Here is a 16,859-nt window from a genome sequence, read left to right on the forward strand (position 1 = left end):
TTGTATATACATATGTGGGTGAAATGTATTTTGTTTAAATAAATGTGACACCCATTGCAGTGGGAAATGTTGTTTAAAGGGTGATTGCATAAGCTCTTTTCATATACAAATGAGTTTTGAAATAAACTCCTCACCTCATCACCTGGGATTCTGGTACCAAAAACAAAGCTCGTACTTTTGCTAAGAAATATAAATTTTGAAGAATTTTGCTTTCAGCAATGACTGCTTATGCAATATTTTATACTGCACTGGGATTACTTAGAAAAAAAAACTTAAGCAAAACAACTGCTAGTAACTATAAAACGTCTTTAAATGATCAACTAATTGTGTATGGAATTTGGACTTTAAATGCATATTTTTAGTTTTAACATTCTCTTTTTAGAGAAACTTAAACTTACATTAAGTTATTAAATGAATTTAGATATGACAGTGACTGAAAGGACTTTTAGACATTTTTAAATGAAGCACACTTTCAAATCTGGTTTCTGCATTACCCATCACAACAGTACCGGATGAAAATTAGTTCAGAAATAAGCGGTATTTACAACAGCAAGAGCAAAATAATGCATTTAATATCCTCGACAGATTCCGTTTAATTAAATATTTAGAGAGACTAGAGCAAAGAGTTATGATTTTGTATGGTAAACTTGCCAAAGAAGACATGATATCAGATTTATGATAAGCAGAATAACAAATCTTTGACTCTGAGGGGTTAAACCATGTATTTATTTCTCATCTGTTACCTCTTTGATATACTGCCTATTCTGTAGATATCAGGCATGCTTTGAATTTAAACAAGTAATTTTGTTATTCTAATGATTATACATCTCCTCAATATTCCAGTGTCATAAATAAGACATATGCTCGGCAATTAAACATTGCAATCCTATTACTCTAACCATTACTGCCCCATTTCATGATCAATGCTGTAAATCAGAGAGATGTGCTCTGCATTTGAAACCTCATGTTCTGGGACTAACACGTGACTCCTAACAGACTCTGGATCTATAAAATGATTTTTGAATTAAAAGTTTTCTGCTTTACTAATAACCTACCTACCATTACGTGCTGCCCTAGTGATTGGCAATGCTCACAGCTTATTTGCAGTAATTATTTTAGTACAGCAGTTTTCTTTAAATTAATTAACTGTATTAAAGAAAATTGCCTTGTCAAAATCGCAATGCAAGAGCTGTCAAGGATAGCTAGAAGCTAGGTGGGGATTGTACTGAAACGGCTTTGTGATCACAAAAATGGGACTTGTTTATTGCAATTAGGCTAGTAAATGCACAAGGTTAGGAAAGTTTGATTGTGAAATTTGCTCTGCACTATTAATTTAGTCATTAAAATATCTCAGTAGAAAGCTGGCCTTTGCATTTTTATTTTTGTATTTATAATTCATAAAATGTAAATTGGAACCCATTACATTCCGTATTTAAAGTGTGTTCAAATTAGGATTAATAATAATTCATACAACTCCTAAATGTGAAATGGTGATTTTTTATTCAACTTTGTTGTTCTGGCATGACAAAAAAAAAAACTTCTTCTCTTCTTTGGAGTCAGAAGAACAAAATCTGCTTTCCTGTACCTCAGGTCCTGTTAAAAGACATTAAGACAACGTCCTTTGAAAGGTTCTTTCTGAAAGACTTATGGGTTTGTACACGCCACATGAGAGGTCCGATCAGCGGAGGGAGCAGTGCAGCTCTCACTTTTTAACGGTGCAAGCTCAGACACGCAGGGTACCTCAGCATCCCTGGTGTGCAGACACACGCAGTGTCCCTGGTGCACAGGAAGACAAGGCATGCATTAAGATTGAAATGCATACAATGGTATTTTAAAATAATTTATATCAGGTGTTGTGCTTTCCTTGGCTTTACAATGATTTATTGGCAGCAGCACCCCAATTAGCTTGCTTATCGAGCACAGTCTTGGACTTGATTGTATTATGCTTTTAGCCATATTCTTTTTATTTTCCTTTGTGAGTGTATGAAAATCCCTGTATTCAACTAGAAAGTACAGGAAGCATCCCTATGAACTGAATTCTTAATGTAGCTATTCATCAGCAAGATGTGTGATAGTGGTGGTGAGTGACCTTGTCAGGATGTAAATTCTGCACATGCACGGTACTGGATCAATCCACACAGTGCACGGGAGATAGAACTTCAGACATGACTGACAAAAAAAGAGGATGAGCAATATATAATAAGGTGGGACAGGTTTTAGGATTGTTATCAGTTAATTGTTTTCAGTTATTTGGTATCAAAATTGTTTTTCCATTCATGCAAAGGTGCATCAATACAATAAATCAGATATCTACATGAAATGCTTTAATATGGGAAGGAAATGTTAAAGGCAGGCAGAAAGGTAAGCTTAATAAAGCTAATTGGCACTTACACTTTTCAGAGCAGTCAGACTGTTGCATGTTTTGTATCTAAAAGTAAAGGTTTTATTCATTGAAGGTTACAGTTTTGCTGGAATACCAATAGGTTGTCTTAATTGAATTCTCTGAAGACTGACTAAGCCATCTATTGATGTTTGAATTCTGTCTTGTATTAAAACTCCCCACTGATGTTAGTTGAGGTCTTTTTCATTGTACTAAATAATGTGTCAGTCCAGAAAATTTAATTACATTGGACTGGCTCCAGTCATTCAGGTGCTTGTGCAATTGGGCTGCCTCACTGAATAACCCTCCTGGAAGACACATGGAATAAACATATGATCCAATTCAGCAGCAATAATCTGGGCAAATTTACCTTAAATTTCTCATGAATTGTGTGCTGTATTTCCAGAATGTTAATTATGATGTTACTGCTCAAGGCAAGTTTGGGCTTTAGTGCTATCTGCCTGGAAGATGAAGCACTTACAATAAATTAGAATTGGTGAGCTTGTTTTACAGTGGAGTAGGAAGATAAACAATCTACTCAATTTGTTTACGTTTTCCTGAAATGTTTGTTATCATGTTAAATAAAAAACAGAAGCTAGTAAAATACAGTTGTGGAATAAATTTTAAAGTTTACAGAACATGGCATACAATAGACCTTCTTAGGCTTTAGTATGTATGAAAATTTATATTTTAACCTTGCCTATTCTTTGACATTTCATGTGAATATACTGTTTTGCTATGGATCTTCGGTCTTCATGTTATTTTATAATAAGATGGGAAGACTTCTGTCCTTGACTGTAATTACTTTATAAAGTACAACAGTGATTAATCCAGATTCCAGCTAAAAATCAGATATAATTGACAAACTCAAGAATTTAATTTGTGGAAATATTTATTAAAGAGCTCCTAAACTTGTCAAATAAAACTGTGCTTGTTTACTGCTTTTATTTTCCAAAAGGGAATTCCTGCACCGTCTTTATTTACCTCCAGTGAAGTGAAAAGCTTATAGAAACTTAAGTAGCATTAGGTATACTAAGCCCCCAAAAGGAGGCTAAAGACTTCATTGCTGTCTGTTTTAACCATTAGTTTTACCTTGATAAGGTAATGAATATGCTGTAGATTTCCAGAGCCAGTCTAAGGGGGAACAGACAACAGGCACAATGCACAGTCTTTGAAAATGTAATATGAAAGTGGAGAGCAGCAATAGGTTGTATCCCAAGGAATGTTTAGTCTCAGTAGGAATGTAGTGGTATTCCATAACTAGCTCTATTGACTATCTTGCATAGCCTGAGGTGCTCTTTTAAATCAGCAAGTAACTCTGCCCTAAAATCCCTCTGTATTTTCTCCACAGTGTTTTGACCAATCAGACCAGACTCTGGAAGAAGTTTTAAGGTTGTAGGCATCATTACCCACACTAATGTGCCCAGGGGAAGATTCACAGACGAACCTGGCTGGAGGTGTACATGAACAAATTGATGAACCTCAGGCTATAAACACAACCAAGGTCTTCATGACCTTTTCTATTAACATGTCTTTATAGAGAATAGTTCATTGAGTTACTCAGAGATACAGTTTTTTGTCAAAAGGAAAGGAGTGACACTTCCTCTGTGCTTTAAAAAAGTATTTCGCAAATATTTCCAGCTCTCATCACACTTTTAACATCCCAGACTTTTTTTGAACAACTGAATGATTTTAAAATATTCAGCCTTGCTATTGCAAGAAATAACTATTATTTTGAACTGAAAAATAGACTACAATTTTATTGAAACTTTAATGCAAGCTTGTTACAACAAACATAACTTTAATATTTGGTTCAGTGCTGGAAAGAGCTACTTTATATAAGGCTCCTGAATTGTACTTTCTAAACCTGATCTCTTGGTTCCATGGGACACCTGAAGCCTTTTAATGGTACACCGGTGAGCCACACCACACAGTTTGGGAAAGCTCTGCTTTCTACTCTTCTTTTCTTTCAATTCCATTGCTTCTGGAAAGAGTTCTGACTCAAACTCCCTGCAATTACTGACTCCTAGAAGTGCTCCTCTTTAACTGTTTATTAGCGGTGGAGCACAGCCCACCTGTTTCAATCTTATGCATTTTTGTGCATTCAGATCTAAAACCTGTGGCACCAGTCATGTTCACAGAGAGACAAAAAGTTAATCAGAAGCTGTGAAAAAAACGGTTGGTAAGATTTTTTTTAATGAAGCACAACAATGTAGATTTTCTTTAAAATTACTGAAAAACGAGGAGTTATGTTCCACTTGATATCTTTTGCTTTATGTGTGATATCAATAGTCACATAAATATATATATATACATTTGTGAGAGTGTATTAATTGTACTCCTTAGTAAACAAAAATGAAGAAGATTTAAAAAGGTAGGCACTTACCATTACTACTGTTGTCATCCACCAGAACAATCTCTTTCAGTAGGTGAGTGGGAGTTCTTTGAATGGCAGATTGAATGGATCGCAGGATGACAGACAGGGCTTCATTTACAAAAATAAACACGATACTGACCTGTGGGAGATTTGTGGGATATGAAATGTTTTTGCACCTGTAAAAAAAAATAACAAAAAAAAACCTTTTACTTACAAAAAGCATATGGTGATTAAAAGGATATCAGATAAGCTATAATAAAAAGAATCTTAGGTGAGTGCTTGCTCTTGCTCAGCAATATAAATTATATTTGGTTGTATAACTGATGGATTCTACAGTCAGCAAATCATTTCAAATGTAATCTCTTACCAGTTGCTTCAAACCAGGGTCTCAAAGGCAATTCTTGTGGGGCCTATTGACTTCTGAAATGTGCTCCACCTGAGCTGTCAGTTACTGTACATAGTTGGTTTAACTATTTAATTAACCACATACACCATTTGTAATTCTTCTAATCAGGATCTGGGGTGTTTGATAGGTAATTGTATCTTTAATTGTGGGCAGGGTTTGAGTAATCTATTGTGAACAACCTTAAGAATATTCCTATATACAGTGTGTCAAACTAGGAAAATAATATGGTTGTTAAAGTGACTGTTGGGGTTGAAACATAAGTCTTAAATCACTACAAAAATATATATCCATTCATCCAATTTCAGTTATCTCTTAGTATGAGTACAATGTTGTATATACATACTATATAATTAATTCCAACAGCAAAAGCTTTCTAAACTATTAATGTTAGTGTTTTCTTTTCTGGAAGAGTAAAAATATCCTGTATAAAATCTCTAGGATATAAAACATCCTGTAAAATATATATTGTTTGTGTGAGAGAAACTCACTTTATCACACATTACAGCCAAGATCACAGCAGTGAAACCACCACAATAAAATCAATTAATATGTTCTTCTACAAAATATATCAGGAGTAAGGGTGCTATATTACCAGTTAACAAATGTTTTAAGGACTGATCCTTTAATTGGTCTGTACTGGCAAAAGTCCTTTGTTGATCTCTCACCCTCAAAGAAGCTGTTCCCTTACATTTTCCTACTAAATTCATTTCACTGACAGGTAATATCTGACATTTCAGCTTTAATAGCCTAAGGAGGGATCTGTCTATACATGATAACAATGTTATGTACTTTTGTAGATGGGAAAAAATGACCTCTGCAGTGCTTATGCTCTAAAACGTACTGTGTTATTAAAGGTAAGACAACTGTTGCCACAGTAACATGGAAACAGCAGAAAGTGCCCTTTTTGTTATTTTAGTATTGAACGAATGCCAGTATCTCTTAAAGATTTAATTGTCTCTTGAATATTAAGATATGAGGAACAATTAACGGGATCTGTTATGTATTAAAACCTCTTCACATTAACCTCATTAGCTCTTGACATAGTTCCCATTGGAGAACTATTTTCACAGTACAAATGTACCCTAAGTGAATGTTTTCAAATTTGTTCAAACAAAGCATCTTTGATGATCTGAATTATCTTCAGTAATTCTCCATGTCTATGAAAGGAATTGCCTTAATATGTATTCACCTCAGTGGAATGACACAAGGGCAAATCAGTTTGCACTGAATGCAAATGTGTTCTGACATCTTTATGTGTCTTCTTCTAGGTGCTGAAATAACTCTAACTAAATGCCCTGGCATTTTGCACTACTGTTACCACCGTCTTCTTAACGATCCAAACAGAAATGGGGATCCATTATTATAGAAAGACAGTTTGCACCTCCTTGACTGTCAATTTACTGCTGTTAAGATGTACCTGGATCAAATTAAACGATAATACAGTAGGCAGTCTTCTATAAGGCAAAACTGAGGAGGAGGTGGTTTAGCATGCATGTGAAAATAAGACACACAGCTGAAAGATGAAGCCATGTTTCAAAAGGACAAATGTAGCATAAAATAATGAACAAAAGAAAAATTATCTGCTTTCCCTGGAGTACTGTACGTGTTTCAAATATCCTTTAGGCTGTACACTTCCCTATAGAGGAAATTAAATTGCACCAGAAGCAAAATTAAATTAATCAAATTGCATTCAAAAAATAATATATTTTTATTATGATTGCTTAATACCACAAACTTCTAGTAATTAGACATATATTAATCTATTAATATTCTTAAGGAAATGATAGTCTAGAATAATATTCTATAATTTCAAAAGCATCCAAATCAGACGTATTTATCAGGCAAATATTATATTAGAATACTATTCTAGTATTATTCTGTTTGTTTTCAAAAGCATCTAAATCAGAATTTTAACCCACTTTGCTTTAGCTTAACTGCCTTTTCCACCAGGGTTTTAGCATTCTTAACCTACTATCAAAGATTAGAAAGCCAAAGATGTTTTTTAATCTTTTTTTTATTATGAACCCTTCCCTCTTTTCCTTGATTAAAAACAGCTTAAATAAATTGCTATAAAAGATCTGCATTCATTACAGAGTATATTCCCAGCACTTTCTGATTCACATGACATAGATATGACAGAAAGCACATTGCCATTTTCGCTCTCAACCCTGTGATCCCATCCACATGTTCTTAAGAGCTCTTCTTAACTGAGAAGTCTTGTATCAATGGGGATAGGCTGGATGGCCTGGATTTTAACTCCTTGCAAGAGCATTTTAAGTAGATTGTCAGCACCCAATCTGGACTTCCATGACAAGGAGAATTTTTGCACTTTTCCAGAGGTATTACTGTGATTTGACCATGGATCTTCTGTGGTTTCCAATGGTTTTATGATGCTTTACTACACTGAACCATGGGGCACCATAGTATTCCCATGGTATAGTGTAGTACCACAATGAGACCATGGTACAATTGTGACAAACCCACGACAAATTTACCACAGTAAACTATCATAAGGAATAAGTCAGCTTTTGCCTATCCACTGGTGCACTGTTGCACTTCCACAACCAGAATCCCACACAGTAGAGCTGCTTTTCAAATAGGCAGAAGAATTAAAGATGCTACTGTAATTAAGTAATAGCTGTCCATTAAAACGAAAAAACCCCAGTCATCAGAGCAACATTTTTCTGTTCTGTGCAGAAAATGATCAGATATGTTTTCACCACTTTAAAGTTTTTTTCTGGTACAGTGGACCAGTTGAGTGTTTAAAAATCCAAATGCTAACTCACTCATGGTGCAGCTTGCAAAGTTTGAAACAAAACCTTCCTGGACGGTCTGGTGGGGAAAAGACAGTAGTTCTGCACTTCGTCTTGGATCTCCACCGGGGGAACAGAAGAGTCACAGTGTCCCTCAGCAACTGCCACATGAGAAAATGTATGCAGACTAGAACAGCACCAGAGGGAGCCCAGGAATCTAGAATTTATTATTTAGCTGTTCTGCCACATGAACCAGTTTCCAAATGATTTATTCTGACATCATGTAATTTTTTTTGCAGCCCTTTATTGCTACACTTGACTGGTACCAAATGGAACTAGGCTATTTCAACCAGACGCTGCCCAGTCAATGGCCCGGGGACATTAAGCGGGAAATAAAACCACATCTAAAGAGGAATCAACAGTAATGTCATTACATGCGCACTGCCCCATCAGTAACAACAGGTAGGTGATTTAGACCTTAACTTTAAGGCTTAGGGTAGAGAAGACCTCAACAAGGACAGTCACGACACCAAAGTTCAAAAGTAACCAAGTAAGAATTTCACTAATGGTTGTAAAAGCAGGATACTAGTTGTACAGTATATCAAAATCGCCCGGGGCACATGAACATTCAACATTAAAAAACATATTTCTTTTAAAAAATCTGCTTTCAAGATTTACTTTTATTCAAGCCTGTGTTCTTTTTATGTTTCATTGTAGGAAACTTTTTAATGATAGATGGTCTGTTTGACAGCTCTATACTGTATGGGGATTTTATAGTCATTCCGAGCACGGAGCACCAGAACATGTATTTATTCCTGTGTGCTGAGATATACAGTATCTCTTCAGGAATTATTTGTGAACGGCTGCTGAATACAAGACAAGGGTCAGTGTGGCTTCAGGGCAGCCTCGTCTGAAGGCAAGACTCAGTAGAAGCATATATTTCCTCACTGAAACACACACTACTTGAGCGGAGATTGACAATCTAACTGAGAGCCACACGACAGGACTTCCTGCAGCCCGGAATTGAAAGAAGTGGTTGGAAAATGGGTGGATGGGTGATAGGATTTAAAACTGAAAATGGCTAATACAAGTTCAACAGTTTTTGTGGATTTTTTAAAACTCTGACACTAATCCTAAAGGGCTCTTGACATAAAATAATGTCAAGATTAAGGTATTCTTCATTTTGTTTAAAATGTAAAGAAGCCCATGAGGACAATACCTCCTTATTACTGTACCTCCTTAGAGTTATTAGCAGAAAACGTAAGTAAGCTATTACAGTGTTTCATTCAAAAGCACTAACACTGAAAATAATTTCCAATTAATCAAAAACCAGCAATGCACAAAGATGCAGTGCTCATACTTTTTAATTAAGTGAGGATGTGAACTTTAATAAATGAAGTAGCATAAATGATGGCTGGGCATTGGAAAATGTGAATACCTGTACAGTATATTTCAACCACAAAGTATCACCCTTTCTCTGAGATTTCTCTAGAGTTTTCTTTCACTATTTATGTTAAAAGATCCAACTGTGATCAAGAAGTGCACTAATAGGTTACCCTTCAGGTCTGAGGTCAGGTATCTGTCTGTCTAGAGAAAGTCGATCGCTAAGGTATGCATTATATCCGTAGTACTGGAATTTCTTCAGTGCAATCCTCCGATTCTCAGGGCTAAGGTCCTGACCCCAGTGTGCAAACAAGGAGGAATCAGAAAAGGACTCCACAGCTCCATTCTCATCCTCCTTCGGTGGTGCTTCTGGGAAAAGAAAAAACAGGAAAAGGCTATTTTAGAGAAAGCAGAAACTGAGAATGAGAGAAACCGGCAATACTTCGATCACACAACCAATCAGGCTTTATAAGTAACTGTTGAACTGCAGCACTTTTCTTTCAAACATGCTTTCTGTGAACCTAAAGAAGCCGCAACCCTTTGGGTTTCAATAGGCCATTTGGGCCACGTTGCATGTTAAGTTTCTGTTAGGTGATCCGAGGATCTCATCCAGAAGTCAGGGAGTCAGGTACTGTACAACAAGGGTGTGGAAGGGTGTTTCCAGATTCCCAAAACCTTTCTGTATAAAAAGATGCCACTTTTTTTGAGCAGCATAGTTCACATGCTAATCAATCCTCACTGATGATCCTGGTTTTACCAGGTTTTTAATCCCCTGTGGCTATTTTTTTCAAATTTGTAAAATTTCGCCACCTCTTTACATTGTTATCCAAATTTATTTGCAAAATAATCGAAAGAATTACACATGCAAGTAAATAGTTAAGCCAAAGCCACATTAAGATTTGAATAAACCCGGTCTCTCAGACTCAGCTTCCTTTCTGCTGTTGTTATTGTCACTGATCTTTCTGCCCTGTGGCAGACAACATGCCTGCGTGCTTCAGAATTCGAGCCCAGCACATTTTGATACAGTGCCTTCGTTTAGACAAGGAACTTCTTCCCTCTTTAGTGGTCATTTATAATGTGGAGACAGTCCAGCCAGCTTATCTTGAACATCACACATACGCCCCCTCATTAACAGAAGGTCTCCTGTATCACAGGTGTTCTTAGCAGCAGTTCTTACTCTACAAAATGTGTAGCTACCACATCAATCTGCTTATAGAAAGCTGAGCACTAGAGGGTGTCACATACTTCAGTAACTGATAACTAGGCAGAGCAAAATGCTGTCAAAGCAGAGGGCATAACTATATTAGATGTACAACCAAACACATCCGCTACAAAGTTAGTGTCCATTTTGAGATGTGATGCAATGAAATGCTGTTATTTCATTTTTGGACAGTAAATATATACCTGAAAACCAGGAAGTGAGTGTATCTTATGTTAAAAAAAATCTGAAAGCTACAAAGTATAAAAATGTAGCATGAATACTTCCATATAATTAAGGTTTTAAATGTGTATTTATAATATGTATTGCTGGTTTGCTGTCCCATACCTGTATAATGAAAACATTCAGGAATGTGGATTTTCCACAACTTCAGCAATGTGTACCCATGTGTACTTCCATTCTTTGAGGATGCATGCAGTATGTCATAATTGAACTAGCATTCTATCTTTAATACACTGAATTGTTTGTAAAATAAAATGACAGCAAATAATCTAACAGATATTAAATACTACACATACTGCATTACACCATATCAGACATGTCTGAAAAAGATTAGTTTGAAATTAAATGATTCATTCTTTTATTTAAATTGAATTTGGATTGATCTCTGCTCTTCATTAGATAATACTTTCATACTCATTGCCTCCTGTTCTGTTTATCTTATTCCTTTTATTGTTTGATCTTGTATTTATTGTTATTGCATTATGCAGTTTATTGTTTAATAAACATAAATATTATTATTATATTTCAAGGCTCAAACCTAATAAGTATGTCATAGACAAGACCACCGCTCCTTTATTATAAATAAATTATTTGGATATGACATTATCAATAATTAATATAAATAATTCTGGTATAGTTAGCAAACTAGTCAGGTGCTTGAATGACTCCAAAATACTGTAGATGAAATAGCAAATACAGCAGAGGTTAAAAAGGAAATTATGTGCAAACATCTGTCAGATGTGAGATGAACAAGACAACGATGATTACCTTCACATCATTTTGGTCTTCTAGACTATATAGAGAATCAATAATTAAAAGCAAACAGAATGTTAGGATGTATATTTAAAGATCTGGAATGTTTTAGACTTTTGAGACTTGAACAGAGAGAACTATAAAGGAATCTGTATTCAAAATCCTCAACAGCACTGACAAACTCCACTGGATTTGAGCCAACTGTGAAATACAGTACCAACCAAGGGACACAGGGCAAACCAGAAACTATACGGAGGTACTGTACATTCAGAACTGTGACCAGGAGGTCCTGTTTTATACAAAGGGTTGTGGAAGTCTAAAACAAGAAGCCAAACATATTGTTGAAGGTGACTCCCTGGCTTCTTTCTAGAAATGGCTGGAAATTATTCTTGGATCACTTAGAAGTCATATCATGTCATGTCATTTGCCAAACCGCTTTATAACATACGGTGTTGTGGGAAGCCGGAGCCTACGGGGCAAGCAACGAGCACAAGGCAGGGTAGGCTGGTAGTCCATCGCAGCACTCTGGCAAATGAGCCAAATACTGTAGGATGATTTGTATCTGTATTGTAACCTATTTGTGACCTTTGTGATTTTCATATTCTCATAATTCCTGAAGAATTATGCAAACTTATTGTGCACAATTGTGCAAAGGGTGGTGTGGTGGCTCTGTGGCTAAGGATCTGCGCCTTTGGCTAGAAGGTTGCTGGTTTGTATCCTGCGGCTGGCAGAGGAATCCTACTCCGTTGGGTTCCTGAGCAAGGCCCTTAACCCCAACTGCTCCAGGAGCAGCCATATAAATGGCTGACCCTGCGCACTGACCCCAAGCCTCTCTCCCTGTCTGTCTGTCTCATGGAGAGCAAGTTGGTATATGCGAAAAGACAAATTCCTAATACAACAAATTGTATATGTCCAATAAAGTGATCTTATCTTATCTAAACCCTAGAGAAAAAGCTGCCAACATCTACATCTACGTAGTAGCTTTCTAGCTGAACAATTCTCCAGTCTTAAAGCTGTTAAAGTACTGTGGTATTTTTGGTATTTTGTTTCAAAAAACATGCCTTTGCCCCTTCACACATGGATTAATGAATCAACCCAAAGGCAAAGAAAACCTGACTTTTCAGACTTCCTGTTTTCAAGGATGAATTAGAAACTACAATGGCGAGGAAAATTAATTGGAATAGGATTTATCTTTGGTACATTGCTCCCTGAAACGCTTTTGTATATTGTCGTCAATGTCCACCTGCATTCTTGAAGTAAACGTTATCCTTCAGAGAAGCAGACAACAACACCATTGTACAAAATACAATGACACAGGACACTGGGTCATGGATGAGAATTTGTGCAACAGAATGTAACTGTATTGTTGCTGTGACACTGGTTCTCACCAGGAGGTTCAGGCACAAACAGATTTACAGGGATCCAAAATTTAGGGACTGTCTTTCATTTTTTCTCAAATATTTACTATGTGCTGATCCACACTTTTCTGTTTGTACAATGTGTATATGCATTTTCACAGTTTTCACCATAATTTAATAATAATAATATAATTATATAAAGAAATATTCATAACAATGAATATATAAATAATAATAATAATAATATATTTTTTCACCATGATGAGAAACCACATTTTGTTTACCTTGTCATGATTTCTGTCTTTACAATGCATTTAGAATTATTTTTCTACACTACTGTACATTGCTTATTTTAATGAAATGGTACTTTGAAACTTTTCCCAGTAAATCATCTGAACACCTCTATCTCTTAGGCAAATATGGTTAAAATACTTTGCTAAATATATTTGGCTCACATACAGTAATGGGACTTAATTATTTTTCTTAAGAAGAGTAATTACATGGAACTATATACTGTAAAACTTGGATATCCTGCTTCTACATGATGTACAATGAACTTTGCAAAAGGAAATTCCTATCAAGGTGGGTCGCAGCTAGCACTGAGGCCACAAAGGCATTTGCTGGAGAATCACAGATCTAGGAGTTTAAACCCGGAGATAAGAGGGAACATTAAAATTAGCTGAAAATTGATTTGTTAGCTTGTTGGATTTGACAGCCACAGAGAGTCTTCAGACTGTGTCCCCATGTCCATATAAAATGCATAATTGTACATCTAAATATATATATAGTTTATAAATGTATAAATAGATCATTATTATATATTAATATAAATGCATAAATGTTGTGCATATATTGTGGAGGGGGCTTATGGTAAAGCATAGGATGAGGGTTATGGAAATTAACTCCAAAGGAGCTGGAAGCTGATAATATCCCAAACTCTCTGAAAACAAAAAAAAAAACATTATCTTAAGACCTTATACATGGTTTTGTCTGATGTAGAGTATGGAAGTGATTCAAACTTACATCCATCAGATTATGTCTGATGCTGTATAGTGTTCTGAGTGCCTCTATCTGTAAATTATGTTGTTTCCAAAGGTGTATAACATGTCCTGTCACTAACAGAAGCAGACTGAAGACGTCACACTGAAGAGACACGCAGTAACTACAGACTCTGGCTGTTGACAACTATGCACAGCAGACACACAGCCTGTAGCAAATAAGTCCCAAGTCCCTGACAAACAAATAGTTAATAATACTGGGTAAAATAAAGAAACAAACAAAACACAAAACATTGATGTAACAAAGAAGAAGCCTGTGGTTGCTATGTTCACACTAAATACAGTAGTTACTGGAACTGTAGGTTTGTTCAATAATGTAACAATTGAGCTATCAATACTGAACAACTGAATGAATGAGACGTGTACAGTAGATGTTTAGTAGTATTAAGAAAATGTGATTGTCTCCAATGTAAAATAATGATGTCCCCCTCCAGCCAAGAATATAAATATATTTTGTAGCAATTAATAATTTTATCAGTCACAATATATACTTTTGCTTACCTTTTACAAACTGATTCTGTTTAATGAATAATTTATAGGCACAGATTCAGTATATATTTTTTCATACAAAGATAGAGTTTACTACTGCCTTTTTTTCCTCCATGAACTTCTGAAAATAAATACTTAGTTTTGTTTTGGCATTTAAATCACATTCTTTGGAAGCTTTGTCTCATAAATACTGTAGTTCTTATTTATAAAAAAAGGATAGAATTTCCACAATATGCATTTGAGAACATCACCTTTCTATTCCTTAGTAGACATTTTCATTATTTTAAAATACCACTTTTGCATTTGTTTGAATAAAAAGTAAACCACTAAACTTCAAAGATAGAACATTGTTATTTTGTCCTCACAATACTATTTTAATATATATCTTTTATAAGAAAACAATGTTTTTAAAAGAAAGCATTATTCTTAATGGAACACAGCTGCTCCCAAGCTTAAGGAAATAAAAAAATAAAGATACATGTTTTCTTTTTGTTTCTTCTCTTAAATATAAATTAAATAGCAGGAAGTATAAATGTTATGAACAGTAGCCAACCATAACTTTAAGGTTTGGCTTTTAAACCGTTAGGTAATGTGATAGGTTGCTACCGGACATGACAATTCAATTCACTGGAGAGACAATTCATTAATTCACAGGACAGTAATCCAGTCAGGCTTAACAAATGTCAGATAACTGAAAGAAACTAGAAAAAAATACCCTTTCAGATTCAGTGGCATTTCTAAGTTTCATGTTCAACATTTACAGTTTTGGCAAAGAAATCTTTTGCCGGATTAAAAACTTCACTGTTAGAATGCTAGAAAGGCTGTTAGTTAGAAAGACTTCACTGTGAGGAACTGGAAATCCTAGCATTAGGACTGATCCATTGATTGGATTTTGCCAATGGCAAGTGACCAAGAGACTTCAAAAACAAAAACAATAAAAAACAGCGTGCTCACCACTGAGAATTCCAAGAATGCATTACATTTCACATTTTTATGTCTTACACTGCCTAAAATGATATATGCCAGTTTTAATAAGGCAGCACGTGCTTTTCATGGGTGTTGAAGCCTTACTAATGTATCAATCATGAATATAATTGCTGCCAATTTACTTAAATCAGTTTTAGAAAATAAAAGACAACAGATGCTAATAAGCAGTGAGTAGCTGTTACTCTAGACTGCCACAGAAACACATGGTGTAGTTATTAAAAATCAATACCATCTGTAACACCTGGCAACACCAAAGGCTATACAGTGCCCCTTAACTGACCCAGTGAGCTTTTGAGTGAGTGCCTGAAGCATCCTCATCCACTCCCATTCAAGATACTGAGTGTTCTGGGGCGGAATATGCTGTTGTCCAAGTTGCCATCAATCCTGAAGGTTATGTTCTGTTAAAGAGCTAGCCAAGGAAGCACTGGACAGTTCTAGCTTCAGATGCTATCTGTCCACATGAACCTGCCCATTGTCAGGTTGGACCACCTGTGGAACAAGACAGAGCTTGAGAGAAAGTCCCAGAATTCCTATCAAAGCAATGTCAGTGGATAGGTTTCCAATAGTAATAATAGCCAATTATTGTTTTCCATTTCTCTCCTCCCACTTTGGAATCACCTTGCATAAATCCATCAGCCAGCAGTCATGTCACCCTGCAACTCACAACTAGCAACCCACTGAAGCTAAGCAGGTGTGAGTCAGTGTCTGGCCAAATTTCCCATTGGCCTTTACCAGTCATGGCCTCCTAATAATCCCCATCTATAAATTGGCTTCATGACTCTGCTCTCCTCCCCACTGATAGTTGGTGAGTGGTGAGCACACTATGGCTGCAGTCACATAATCCAAGTGGATGCTGCACATTGATGAAGCGGAGTCCCTATTACCTGTAAAACGCTTTGAGTTGAGTGTCCAGAAAAAACACGATATAAATGTAAGGATTTATTATTATTAATTAACTTGGCTCACTGCCTTTAGGCTTGTACCACTCCTTTCCCAAAAGTGTCTGTTTTACCCATCATATTCCTTGCATTTCATTCCTTTTGGTGTCACTTATAAGCAATTTATAAGTATCATTGTGAAAAGTGTATGAATAAGAATAAGCTGAAACAGCAGCAGACCTCATGTTGAAAAAAAAGCATGCATGCATCAGGCATTTTAAAAAAGAACCCGTCTCTAGACATTCAAAGCAGCAAAACCTTTTTTTGTAATCTGGTTACCAAAATGGAAATGAAATCATAATGTAAATTTTACAATAAAACTTTCTGTTAATTTAAATTTTACACTTTTAAATATACAATATAGTCTGTATTTTTAATTGCTCCACCACATAACATAGAACAATTTAATATGTCAAAATAAAACATGTCCTTTTTTAAGTAGCTTGTTCAGGTTTATGTTTCCCATCTTACATACACATGTTTACTGTTTCTGCTTTTACTATTCACATGTAACACTTAATGTACTGTAACAATGT

The 16,859-nt window shown here is 35.6% G+C and overlaps 1 protein-coding gene across 2 annotated transcripts in view; it reads right to left on the minus strand.

Annotated features, from left to right (window-relative positions):
- Positions 1-16,859, minus strand: part of galnt18b (UDP-N-acetyl-alpha-D-galactosamine:polypeptide N-acetylgalactosaminyltransferase 18b) — a 132,610-nt gene that overhangs the window by 48,972 nt on the left and 66,779 nt on the right. Inside the window, exons 2-3 of one of the 2 annotated variants that reach the window (XM_088610883.1) lie at positions 9,548-9,668; positions 4,767-4,933 (exon numbers count right to left, since the gene is read on the minus strand). In XM_088610883.1, coding sequence (XP_088467009.1) covers positions 4,767-4,933; positions 9,548-9,668 — 288 coding nt within the window. Of the gene's footprint in view, positions 1-4,766; positions 4,934-9,472; positions 9,669-16,859 lie in introns of both variants that reach the window. The other variant, XM_088610882.1, reaches the window with a different exon arrangement.

The sequence above is a fragment of the Lepisosteus platostomus genome, chromosome 18 (genome assembly GCF_059453375.1).
Source record: "Lepisosteus platostomus isolate fLepPlt1 chromosome 18, fLepPlt1.hap1, whole genome shotgun sequence".
NCBI lineage: Eukaryota > Metazoa > Chordata > Actinopteri > Semionotiformes > Lepisosteidae > Lepisosteus > Lepisosteus platostomus.